Source organism: Tamandua tetradactyla, chromosome 4 (genome assembly GCF_023851605.1).
Source record: "Tamandua tetradactyla isolate mTamTet1 chromosome 4, mTamTet1.pri, whole genome shotgun sequence".
NCBI lineage: Eukaryota > Metazoa > Chordata > Mammalia > Pilosa > Myrmecophagidae > Tamandua > Tamandua tetradactyla.
Window position 1 is genome coordinate 84,650,781 of NC_135330.1, and position 11,759 is coordinate 84,662,539.

At 39.8% G+C, this 11,759-nt stretch overlaps 1 protein-coding gene across 3 annotated transcripts in view; it reads left to right on the top strand.

Annotated features, from left to right (window-relative positions):
• The window catches only part of FAM120B (family with sequence similarity 120 member B), a 203,219-nt gene extending 191,815 nt beyond the window's left edge, over positions 1–11,404 (top strand). Inside the window, exons 10-12 of one of the 3 annotated variants that reach the window (XR_013174402.1) lie at positions 9,236–9,315; positions 10,136–10,358; positions 11,244–11,404. Coding sequence is in view for 2 of the 3 variants with exons in the window: in XM_077157954.1 (XP_077014069.1) it covers positions 9,236–9,267 (32 nt within the window). In the remaining variant the exon portion in view is untranslated. Of the gene's footprint in view, positions 1–9,235; positions 9,316–10,135; positions 10,359–11,243 lie in introns of those variants that run through there. The other 2 variants (XM_077157954.1, XM_077157948.1) reach the window with 2 other exon arrangements.
• The last annotated feature ends 355 nt before the right edge of the window (positions 11,405–11,759 follow it).

Here is an 11,759-nt window from a genome sequence, read left to right on the forward strand (position 1 = left end):
CAAGAGTCTTTGGACCATACTTTGAGGCCCCTACCCTAAAATGTATTTCCTGTTGTTTTGTTAAGATATGTACAGATTTTAAGGTTAAAATAAGGACCACATTTAGGGGTATCCTGACTCTGAATAGCTGTAATACCTGAATAGCTGTAAGAGGAACCCAAAACTGAGAGAACACTTTGGATTTGTTGATGGAACATAAACTCACATTATGATGAAAGAGAAAGGAAAGGAGTGGGCAGAGGAAGGAAAGGATGGAGAAAGAAGGAAGAAAGCTGTCTTAATAAAGCAAGAATCAAAATACAACAGGACTCTAGCTATTATAAAATAAGAGAAATTCAGTTAACCTCAAAGTGTCCCACCCATAATGTAAGCAGACATTTGTGCTTTATTCGATTCACTGCTTCCTTTGAGTTGAGGGACAAATGATACAGTTGTAAGAGCAGCAAAGAAGCTTACCAGTTCACCTAAAGAATTGCTTGTGGGGACTTCCAGAGAAGATGGCGGCTTAGTAAGACGCGCGGATCTTAGTTTCTTCTCCAGGACAGCTACTAGGGGAGTAGAAACGATACAGAACAGCTCCCAGAGCCACAACAGAGAAAAAAAAAGACAGCGTACCCCATCCTGGAACGGCTGGCTGGCTGAGAGAAGCCGCTCAGGTGAGATCACCGAGGCGCGCGGGCTTCACCAGGCGGGGCGGCAAGCGGCCGGAGTCACTCCCTTCCCCCTTCCCAGGCCGGCTGGGAGAATTGGAGAGGCGGTCCCCTGAAACCGCGGCGGCTGGTGCCCACACCATGCACGGCCCCCCGGACCGAGAGATTGGATCGGAAATCCCCAGCCTGTGGAGAACGGAGACGGGTGGGGGAGGCCCCTTCCAAACCCGTGACTCCCCGGGAACGTGCACTCTCCTGGGTGGGCCGCTGCCGCTGGCGCCGTCCCGCCACGCTTGTCGCCCCGGGCCGACTAGGAAATTCGGACGGGCGCTTTCCTGGGCTGCGGCGGCCAGCAACCCTCCCAGCATTCGGACCCCAGGCCGGCTCGCACTCTTCCAAGCCGCTTCGGCTAGCGAACCTCCCTGACGGCGAGAGTTTTCCAAAATTAAAGGTCCCACAGCACCTTTTACTGGTGGGACCCGCAGACAAACGTGTGCCACAAGCACCACCTACTGGGCAGGATAAGAAAAACAGAACCCAGAGATTTCACAGAAAAATCTTCCAAACTTTTGGATCCAATACCCAGGGAAATCTGTCTAAATGCGCAGACGCCAACAGAAGATAACGGATCACGCTCAAATAATTGAAAACATGGCCCAGTCAAAGGAACAAACCAATAGTTCAAATGAGATACAGGAGCTGAGACAACTAATGCTGAATATACGAACAGATATGGAAAACCTCTTCAAAAACGAAATCGATAAATTGAGGGAGGACATGAAGAAGACATGGGCTGAACATAAAGAAGAAATAGAAAAACTGAAAAAACAAATCACAGAACTTATGGAAGTGAAGGACAAAGTAGAAAAGATAGAAAAAACAATGGATACCTACAATGATAGATTCAAAGAGACAGAAGATAGAATTAGTGATTTGGAGGATGGAACATCTGAATTCCAAAAACAAACAGAAACTATCGGGAAAAGAATGGAAAAATTTGAACAGAGTATAGGGAACTCAAGGACAATATGAAGCACACAAATATACGTGTTGAGGTGTCCCAGAAGGAGAAGAGAAGGGAAAAGGAGGAGAAAAACTAATGGAAGAAATTTTCACTGAAAATTTCCCAACTCTTATGAAAGACCTAAAATTACAGATCCAAGAAGTACAGCACACCCCAAAGAGATTAGACCCAAATAGGCGTTCTCCAAGACACTTACTAGTTAGAATGTCAGAGGTCAAAGAGAAAGAGAGGATCTTGAAAGCAGCAAGAGAAAAACAATCCATCACATACAAGGGAAACCCAATAAGACTATGTGTAGATTTCTCAGCAGAAACCATGGAGGCTAGAAGACAGTGGGATGATATATTTAAATTACTAAAAGAGAAAAACTGCCAACCAAGACTCCTATATCCAGCAAAATTGTCCTTCAAAAATGAGGGAGAAATTAAAACATTCTCAGACAAAAAGTCACTGAGAGAATTTGTGACCAAGAGACCAGCTCTGCAAGAAATACTAAAGGGAGCACTAGAGTCAGATATGAAAAGACAGAAGAGAGAGGTATGGAGAAGAGTGTAGAAAGAAGGAAAATCAGATATGATATATATAATACAAAAGGCAGAATGGTAGAGGAAAATATTATCCAAACAGTAATAACACTAAATGTTAATGGACTGAATTCCCCAATCAAAAGGCATAGAATGGCAGAATGGATTAAAAAACAGGATCCTTCTATATGCTGTCTACAGGAAACACATCTTAGACCCAAAGATAAACATAGGTTGAAAGTGAAAGGTTGGGAAAAGATATTTCATGCACATAACAACCAGAAAAGAGCAGGAGTGGCTATACTAATATCCAACAAGTTAGACTTCAAATATAAAACAGTTAAAAGAGACAAAGAAGGATACTATATACTAATAAAAGGAACAAGTAAACAAGAAGACATAACAATCATAAATATTTACGCACCGAGCCAGAATGCCCCAAAATACGTGAGGAATACACTGCAAACACTGAAAAGGGAAATAGACACAAATACCATAATAGTTGGAGACTTCAATTCCCCACTCTCATCAATGGACAGAACATCTAGACAGAGGATCAATAAAGAAATAGAGAATCTGAATATTACTATAAAGGAGCTAAACTTAACAGACATTTATAGGACATTAAATCCCACAACAGCAGGATACATCTTTTTCTCAAGTGCTCATGGATCATTCTCAAAGATAGACCATATGTTGGGTCACAAAGCAAGTCTTAACAAATTTAAAAAGATTGAAATCATACACAACACTTTCTCGGATCATAAAGGAATGAAGTTGGAAATCAATAATAGGCAGAGCACCAGAAAATTCACAAATATGTGGAGGCTCAACAACACACTCTTAAACAACGAGTGGGTCAAGGAAGAAATTGCAAGAGAAGTTAGTAAATACCTCGAGGCAAATGAAAATGAAAACACAACATATCAAAACTTATGGGATGCAGCAAAGGCAGTGCTAAGAGGGAAATTTATTGCCCTAAATGCCTATATCAGAAAAGAAGAAAAGGCAAAAATGCAGGAATTAACTGTCCACTTGGAAGAACTGGAGAAAGAACAGCAAACTAATCCCAAAGCAAGCAAAAGGAAAGAAATAACAAAGATTAGAGCAGAAATAAATGAAATTGAAAACATGAAAACAATAGAGAAAATCAATAAGACCAGAAGTTGGTTCTATGAGAAAATCAATAAGATTGGTGGGCCCTTATCAAGATTGACAAAAAGAAGAAGAGAGAGGATGCAAATAAATGAGATCAGAAATGGAAGAGGAGACATAACTACTGACCTCACAGAAATAAAGGAGGTAATAACAGGATACTATGAACAACTTTATGCTAATAAATACAACAATTTAGAGGAAATGGACAGGTTCCTGGAAAAACATGAACAACCAACCTTGACTCAAGAAGAAATAGATGACCTCAACAAACCAATCACAAGTAAAGAAATTGAATTAGTCATTCAAAATCTTCCTAAAAAGAAAAGTCCAGGACCAGATGGCTTCACATGTGAATTCTACCAAACGTTCCAGAAAGAATTAGTACCAATTCTCCTCAAACTCTTCAAAAAAATCAAATTGGAGGGAAAACTACCTAATTCATTCTATGAAGCCAACATCACCCTCATACCAAAACCAGGCAAAGATATTACAAAAAAAGAAAACTACAGACCAATCTCTCTAATGAATATAGATGCAAAAATCCTCAATAAAATTCTAGCAAATCGTATCCAACAACACATTAAAAGAATTATACATCATGACCAAGTAGGATTCATCCCAGGTATGCAAGGATGGTTCAACATAAGAAAATCAATTAATGTAATACACCATATCAACAAATCAAAGCAGAAAAATCACATGATCATCTCAATTGATGCAGAGAAGGCATTTGACAAGATTCAACATCCTTTCCTGTTGAAAACACTTCAAAAGATAGGAATACAAGGGAACTTCCTTAAAATGATAGAGGGAATATATGAAAAACCCACAGCTAATATCATCCTCAATGGGGAAAAATTGAAAACTTTCCCCCTAAGATCAGGAACAAGACAAGGATGTCCACTATCACCACTATTATTCAACATTGTGTTGGAGGTTCTAGCCAGAGCAATTAGACAAGAAAAAGAAATACAAGGCATCAAAATTGGAAAGGAAGAAGTAAAACTATCACTGTTTGCAGACGATATGATACTATACGTCGAAAACCCGGAAAAATCCACAACAAAACTACTAGAGCTAATAAATGAGTACAGCAAAGTAGCAGGTTACAAGATCAACATTCAAAAATCTGTAGCATTTCTATACACTAGTAATGAACAAGCGGAGGGGGAAATCAAGAAACGAATCCCATTTACAATTGCAACTAAAAGAATAAAATACCTAGGAATAAATTTAACTAAAGAGACAAAAAACCTATATAAAGAAAACTACAAAAAACTGTTAAAAGAAATCACAGAAGACCTAAATAGATGGAAGGGCATACCGTGTTCATGGATTGGAAGACTAAATATAGTTAAGATGTCAATCCTACCTAAATTGATTTACAGATTCAATGCAATACCAATCAAAATCCCAACAACTTATTTTTCAGAAATAGAAAAACCAATAAGCAAATTTATCTGGAAGGGCAGGGTGCCCCGAATTGCTAAAAACATCTTGAGGAAAAAAAACGAAGCTGGAAGTCTCGCGCTGCCTGACTTTAAGGCATATTATGAAGCCACAGTGGTCAAAACAGCATGGTATTGGCATAAAGATAGATATATCGACCAATGGAATCGAATAGAGTGCTCAGATATAGACCCTCTCATCTATGGACATTTGATCTTTGATAAGGCAGTCAAGCCAACTCACCTGGGACAGAGCAGTCTCTTCAATAAATGGTGCCTAGAGAACTGGATATCCATATGCAAAAGAAGGAAAGAAGACCCATCTCTCACACCCTATACAAAAGTTAACTCAAAATGGATCAAAGATCTAAACATTAGGTCTAAGACCATAAAACAGTTAGAGGAAAATGTTGGGAGATATCTTATGGATCTTACAACTGGAGGCGGTTTTATGGACCTTAAACCTAAAGCAAGAGCACTGAAGAAGGAAATAAATAAATGGGAGCTCCTCAAAATTAAACACTTTTGTGCATCAAAGAACTTCATCAAGAAAGTAGAAAGACAGCCTACACAATGGGAGACAATATTTGGAAATGATATATCAGATAAAGGTCTAGTATCCAGAATTTATAAAGAGATTGTTCATCTCAACAACAAAAAGACAGCCAACCCAATTACAAAATGGGAAAAAGACCTGAACAGACACCTATCAGAAGAGGAAATACAAATGGCCAAAAGGCACATGAAGAGATGTTCAATGTCCCTGGCCATTAGAGAAATGCAAATCAAAACCACAATGAGATATCATTTCACACCCACCAGAATGGCCATTATCAACAAAACAGAAAATGACAAGTGCTGGAGAGGATGCGGAGAAAGAGGCACACTTATCCAGTGTTGGTGGGAATGTCAAATGGTGCAACCACTGTGGAAGGCAGTTTGGCGGTTCCTCAAAAAGCTGAATATAGAATTGCCATATGGCCCAGCAATACCATTGCTGGGTATCTACTCAAAGGACTTAAGGGCAAAGACACAAACGGACATTTGCACACCAATGTTTATAGCAGCGTTATTTACAGTTGCAAAGAGATGGAAACAGCCGAAATGTCCATCAACAGAAGAGTGGCTAAACAAACTGTGGTATATACATACGATGGAATACTATGCAGCTTTAAGACAGGATAAACTTATGAAGCATGTAATAACATGGATGGACCTAGAGAACATTATGCTGAGTGAGTCTAGCCAAAAACTAAAGGACAAATACTGTATGGTCCCACTGATGTGAACAGACATTCGAGAATAAATTTGGAATATGTCATTGGTAACAGAGTCCAGCAGGAGGTAGAAACAGGGTAAGATAATGGGCAATTGGAGTTGAAGGGATACAGACAGTGTAACAGGACTAGATACAAAAACTCAAAAATGGACAGCACAATAATACCTAATTGTAAAGTAATCATGTTAAAACACTGAATGAAGCTGCATCTGAGCTATAGGTTTTTGTTTTGTTTTGTTTTGTTTTGTTTTGGTTTTACTATTATTACTTTTATTTTTTTCTCTATATTAACATTCTATATCTTTTTCGGTTATGTTGCTAGTTCTTCTAAACCGATGCAAATGTACTAAGAAATGATGATCATGCATCTATGTGAGGATGTTAAGAATTACTGATTGCGTATGTAGAATGGTATGATTTCTAAATGTTGGGTTAATTTCTTTTTTTCCGTTAATTAAAAAAAAAAAAAGAGAAGGGGTAATTGGAGCTGAAGGGATACAGACTGTACAACGGGACTGGATATAAAAACTCAGAAATGGACAGCACAATACTACCCAATTGTAATGCAATTATGTTAAAACGCTGAATGAAGCTGCATGTGAGGTATAGGTTTTTTTTTTTCTTTCTATTATTGTTTTAATTCTTATTCTGTTGTCTTTTTATTTCTTTTTCTAAATCGATGCAAATGTACTAAGAAATGATGAATATGCAACTATGTGATGTTATTAAGAATTACTGATTGTACATGTAGAATGGAATGATTTCTAATTGTTTTGTTAATTCTTTTTTTAATTAATAAAAAAAGTAAAAAAAAAAAAAAAAAAAAAGAAAGAATTGCTTGTGGGGCCCATAAAGCCAGTATTACTACCCTTCTATGAGCCATGGGGACCTGAAAGTGGTGAGAAGGTGACCAGGGGCTTCATGATACAAGAAGGAAGGTCAGAGGATGACGGCAAACATTTATCGAGTGTGAAATATGCATTAGGCACTGTGCTGGCTGCCCAGGCTCCATAGATGTTGAATATAACTTGGGTCTGCCCACCAAAAGCTCAGATACAATGCCCAACTTAATAGGTTAATAGGATGTGTTCACAAGTGACTATCATACAAAGAAAAATGTGGCATGTGCTATGAGAGATAAATAGGTCAAAGACATGGGAGTTCACACTGAGGAATATTTCCTTAAGGAGCATACACTTGAATTGGATCTCTAAGGATGGATAGGATTTGCATATGCGGTATCTGGGAGGAGAGTGGAAACAGAAGTATAGAGGGCAAACGGTCAGGTAGTGGAAGGAGGAGAGGTAAAGCTAGAAAGGGAGCTTGAATTGGATTGTAGAGGCCCTTGAATGCCAAGTAAGGATCTGGGCTTAATTATGCACTTTTAAAGATTTTATTTTTATTATAAGAGCTGAGTTTTATTTTGGCAAGATGATATAAGGAGCAAATGTGGGGTAAAGAAATTAGTTGGAGTCAATGGACTACAGTCTGATTTTCTACATTAGTTAATTCATTCATTCAAAAAAATTATATGCCAAGCACTGCACCCGGATGCTGAACTGCACTACAGCGCCTGCCCTCGAAGACCTACCGTCTGGGGGAGGGAGAAACCATGTCAATCAGCCAGGGAGTGGTGGGGACTGAGGATGCAGGACGGCTTCACAGAGTCAGAAACTGCATTTTACTGTATAAGACAAACGTTGCCTCCACTGATTTTTTATGCATCTAAGAGGCATGAATATGTTACTTGAATTAGCAGGGCTAATTCTGATTAGTAAACTTTTAGGCTTATTTAAAATATTTTGTCTGCAGTGACACTAGCCCCGTGGGTTTGTGTCTGCAAGGTACTACAGAGCTGTCGAGTCTTTCCAGGTATTTTTCCTTCAATCCAGGTGTACCTCCCCCATTTGAAGTGTGTTATCTCTGGCCACATGGTCAGAGCAGCCAGACATTCTATAGGTTATCTGTGAATAAAAATGATGAAGATGTTTTTACCCATCAGAACAAAGGGTAAGAAGGGTAGAGTACAGGCAAGCTTCAGATAAATTATACCGAAAGAGAAAAAGAAATAACAGGGAGGGAGGAGAGAATCTCATTTTTAAAAGTCATAGAGAAAGATGAGAAATAAAATGAATTTTAGATTTTTTTCACAAAAAAAAAAACTTAAGTTTTCCTTTTTTCTTTTTCCTTTTTCTCTTTCCCTTCATAGTTACTCTAGAGTGGAACATGCCAAAGCTTAAACTGATAGATCTTTGATAGACTTTAAAAAAAGGTCAAATTAAATACCTAAATGTGAAAGATTCAAAGATAATTAACCCAAAATTATAGCCAACCTTCAAACATTTATGCTATGGAAAAAAAAAAAGAATAAATTTATTGATAAGCTCTCTCTTTTAATCCAATCACATTCTTTACCATCTTGTCAATAAGTGGATTTGCTTGTTTTTTAGAAAGTTAATCTAACCCCTATTCCTTTGGAAAACCCGCCCTCAGGTAGAGTAATTCTGGCAGTTGAACAGCTAAAAGGTGGTTAGAAAGAAAAAGAGGATTTAGCCTGGAAAACCCACAAACTGTATAATCAGTCCCTGACTAATGGAGAATTGACTGCATGTCCTGAGAAATTTGCAGCTGCCTTGGCAGCTGTTTTTCTAGTTCTTGCAAGTGTAGGAATGCACATTAAGCAAACTACCAATGGGGAACCAGCCTGAATGATTTTGCCTTTTTGAAAAATAGAGGTTGCTCAAGGCAGCTTGCATCCTACTGAATAGGCTGGTCAAAGTTACAATGCTTCTTTCATTAAAATTTAGCCCTCAAAATGTGGACTTGAATGTATGCTGGGATTACAACTACGTAGGACAAAATTTGCCTACAGACTAGAAGAGCACTCATGCAAAAAAGGGGCGTGATCAAGAGATTTTTTTTTCAGCCTTCAAAATCTTCTTTCAGAATGTTAATTTTTTTATAGAAGGGAAAGGAAAATTAGTCATAACTTGGTAAAGTAGGCTAGGTAAATACACATTCATATTTCATACTGAGTTATCTTTGTTCCCTATTTGGCCAGTGACTCTAGCATTTTATTAAAAAGTTTTATTAAAATCATTATTATTAGGAATTAATATTGGTAAACTGACAGCTCTTTTTTTTTTTTACAGAGTCTAATAAGCTTTTTAAAATAAACCAATAAAAAGAAAAGAATGAGGCTATCTTACTAAAATCAAGAATTTTCTAAATGGTATGTATCTAATGTCATAATTGTCATTTTAAGACATATTCTAAATGTTTGTCTAATGCGAGCTTTTAGAGCCAGGTGAAATTGGCTCCAGGTACTGATTCCGTAATCCCATTCTAGAATTCTTTCTCCCTCCTGGGGCCCCCACCCTGTCCACCACAGTTAAGCCTTATCTGTACTTAAAACTTCCATCTTGTTTTTCTAGCCAATTGCACGCAGGTCCCCAATCATAGCCATTTTTTCCCTCTTTTGTCTCAGTTTAAACAGGAATTTAAATCCAAGCAATTGCTACCCCTACAAGCCAGAGTGACCTGAATGAAGTTTTCTGTGGCACATCTTTGTGGATTGGCATTTCCTGCCAGTTGTTCCAATCCCCTGCCAGGACACAAAGGGTGACGACAGTGCAGGCCGCCCTGCTTTGTTAGGCCCCTAGCCCTGGTCAGCCCACCTCAGGAGGGCAAGTGTGGAACCCGGGAGCAGGGCACCCACTCTGCAAAGGCTGTTTTGTCCTCAGCCATGAGATCACATTTCTGCTGGGCCTACCTATAGGGCCTGGGCCTATGTATCCATTTCACGGGGGTCTCTGTGCCCCCATCCAGACCCAGGGTCTCCCTCCCTCTCCCAGAGGGCCTAAGACATTGCCCACCCTGGCCGGTGGGCCCAAGGACGTAGATGTGGGCATTTTTGGAAAAATAGAGTCTCACAGGGACCCTAGAACTCATCCCTTTCTGCGGCCACTTATGCATCCCAGGATCCTGAGTTATGTAGAGAGAGGGAAGGAGGCAAAGGTCATGACTCATTCTTTGTGTGTTGGGCCCCCAAGGTTCCCTCCACAGCCCAGGGCTTGAGGAGCAGACCACTGGCAGAAGAGCTCTGAGCTCCAAAAACATGGTCGTTTGCCATCAGTCCTGGGTGGGGACTGACCCTATTCTCAGAAGAAAAGGGCTCAGAACTGATGACTCTGATGAAGGCACTCGCATTCTTGAATTTTCCTGGAGGAATCTCATCCCAGAATGACGTCCCTAGGCTGCCCAGCATGTTCTTAGGTCAGTAACCTCCTTTCCTGGCTGGCATTTGCTCAGGAAAAATGAACTAATTTTAAAGTTAAGCTTAGGGGAAAAAAACACAATTGGGGAACTGAATCTTCTGCCAAAGTAACCATAATACATTTCAAAACCAAATAGGGGTGATAGATGGGAAAATTGCCTTCATTTTTGCAGCTGCCTCCTGAGAATTGCAGGCATCCGCTCTGAAGTGCACTGGGTGCAAAGGCCACCTTCCACTTGCAGGTGACCTTCCCCTCAGATGCCCATTTCAGGCCAGGACCAGCCCTTACCTAATGCTTAGAACACTTGTAACTGCTGGCTCTCCCTCTTCCCATCCCTCTAGACTGCACACTTCGTGAGGGCTGGGACCCTGGCATTTTTATAGTGTCTCCATTGCCTTGCATAGCTTCTGGCACATTCTTGGTGATTTAAAAATAGTTATTGAACAAATAAGTACATAAGTGTCAGTGGTAAGACTTTGGAAGGAAAGCAAACAATAGTTCACTGTGGACAGCCTTCCTAAAACCAGGAGCTTGTCCAGGAGCTTGGTGATAACTATCAGTAAGCAGCATCCCAAAGCATGGCTGGGACCCAGCATTCAGCCAGAGGCTGCCCCTCAACCTGTATCTGCTCTCCCTTTAATAGTGCTTCATTCTACCAGCTGCACTGTGCTAAAATGAGAACAGTAAAAACCCACAGAGACTTGGGGGGGGGGGGGTAGTGTGCAGATAAAGAAGTTGGAGGCAGGGATACCTAATCCATGAAGGATGTCTCTGAGCTCTACAGGGAAAAGTTTGTCTTATTTTCTTTTTACTTGATCTCCTTGTGGAAAATATCTTCACAAACACCATAAGCAAAGGACAGAAAGGAGAAATTTTTTTGCAGGAAATGTACCAACTCATCAACCATGAATCTTGGCCATCATTGCTTCTGTGACCCAATGAAAAGGACCACAAGCAAAGCAAACCCCTCCCATAAGTTACGTCTACTTTCCATGAGCTTCTATTAAAGTAGTAAAATATCTTTCTTGGTGATGGCCATTTTTGTTTGTGTCATTATCCTTCACTAACTTATCCACACACATGTTTTCTGGTGTTTCAACTCAACTTTAAGCTTCATTTTGAAAACAAACTCTTTCCTGAGCCCATATCATGTCTTCTCCTAAACTTCTGGGAATTCGTTTAGTCATGGTTCATTCATTCACATTTGTTGAACAGCTTCTGTGCACCTTGTACAGGGGCAACGGGGACAAAAGAGAGTTCCTGTCCTCAGGGAGCTTACAGTTTTGCATAGCAGAAAGACCAGGGAACAAACTATAAAATGAACTCACTGCTCTGCCAGAGTTGCAAACGACATGCTTATGGAATAAGGAGAAAAGCCTAACTGCTTGAAGTAGAGTGG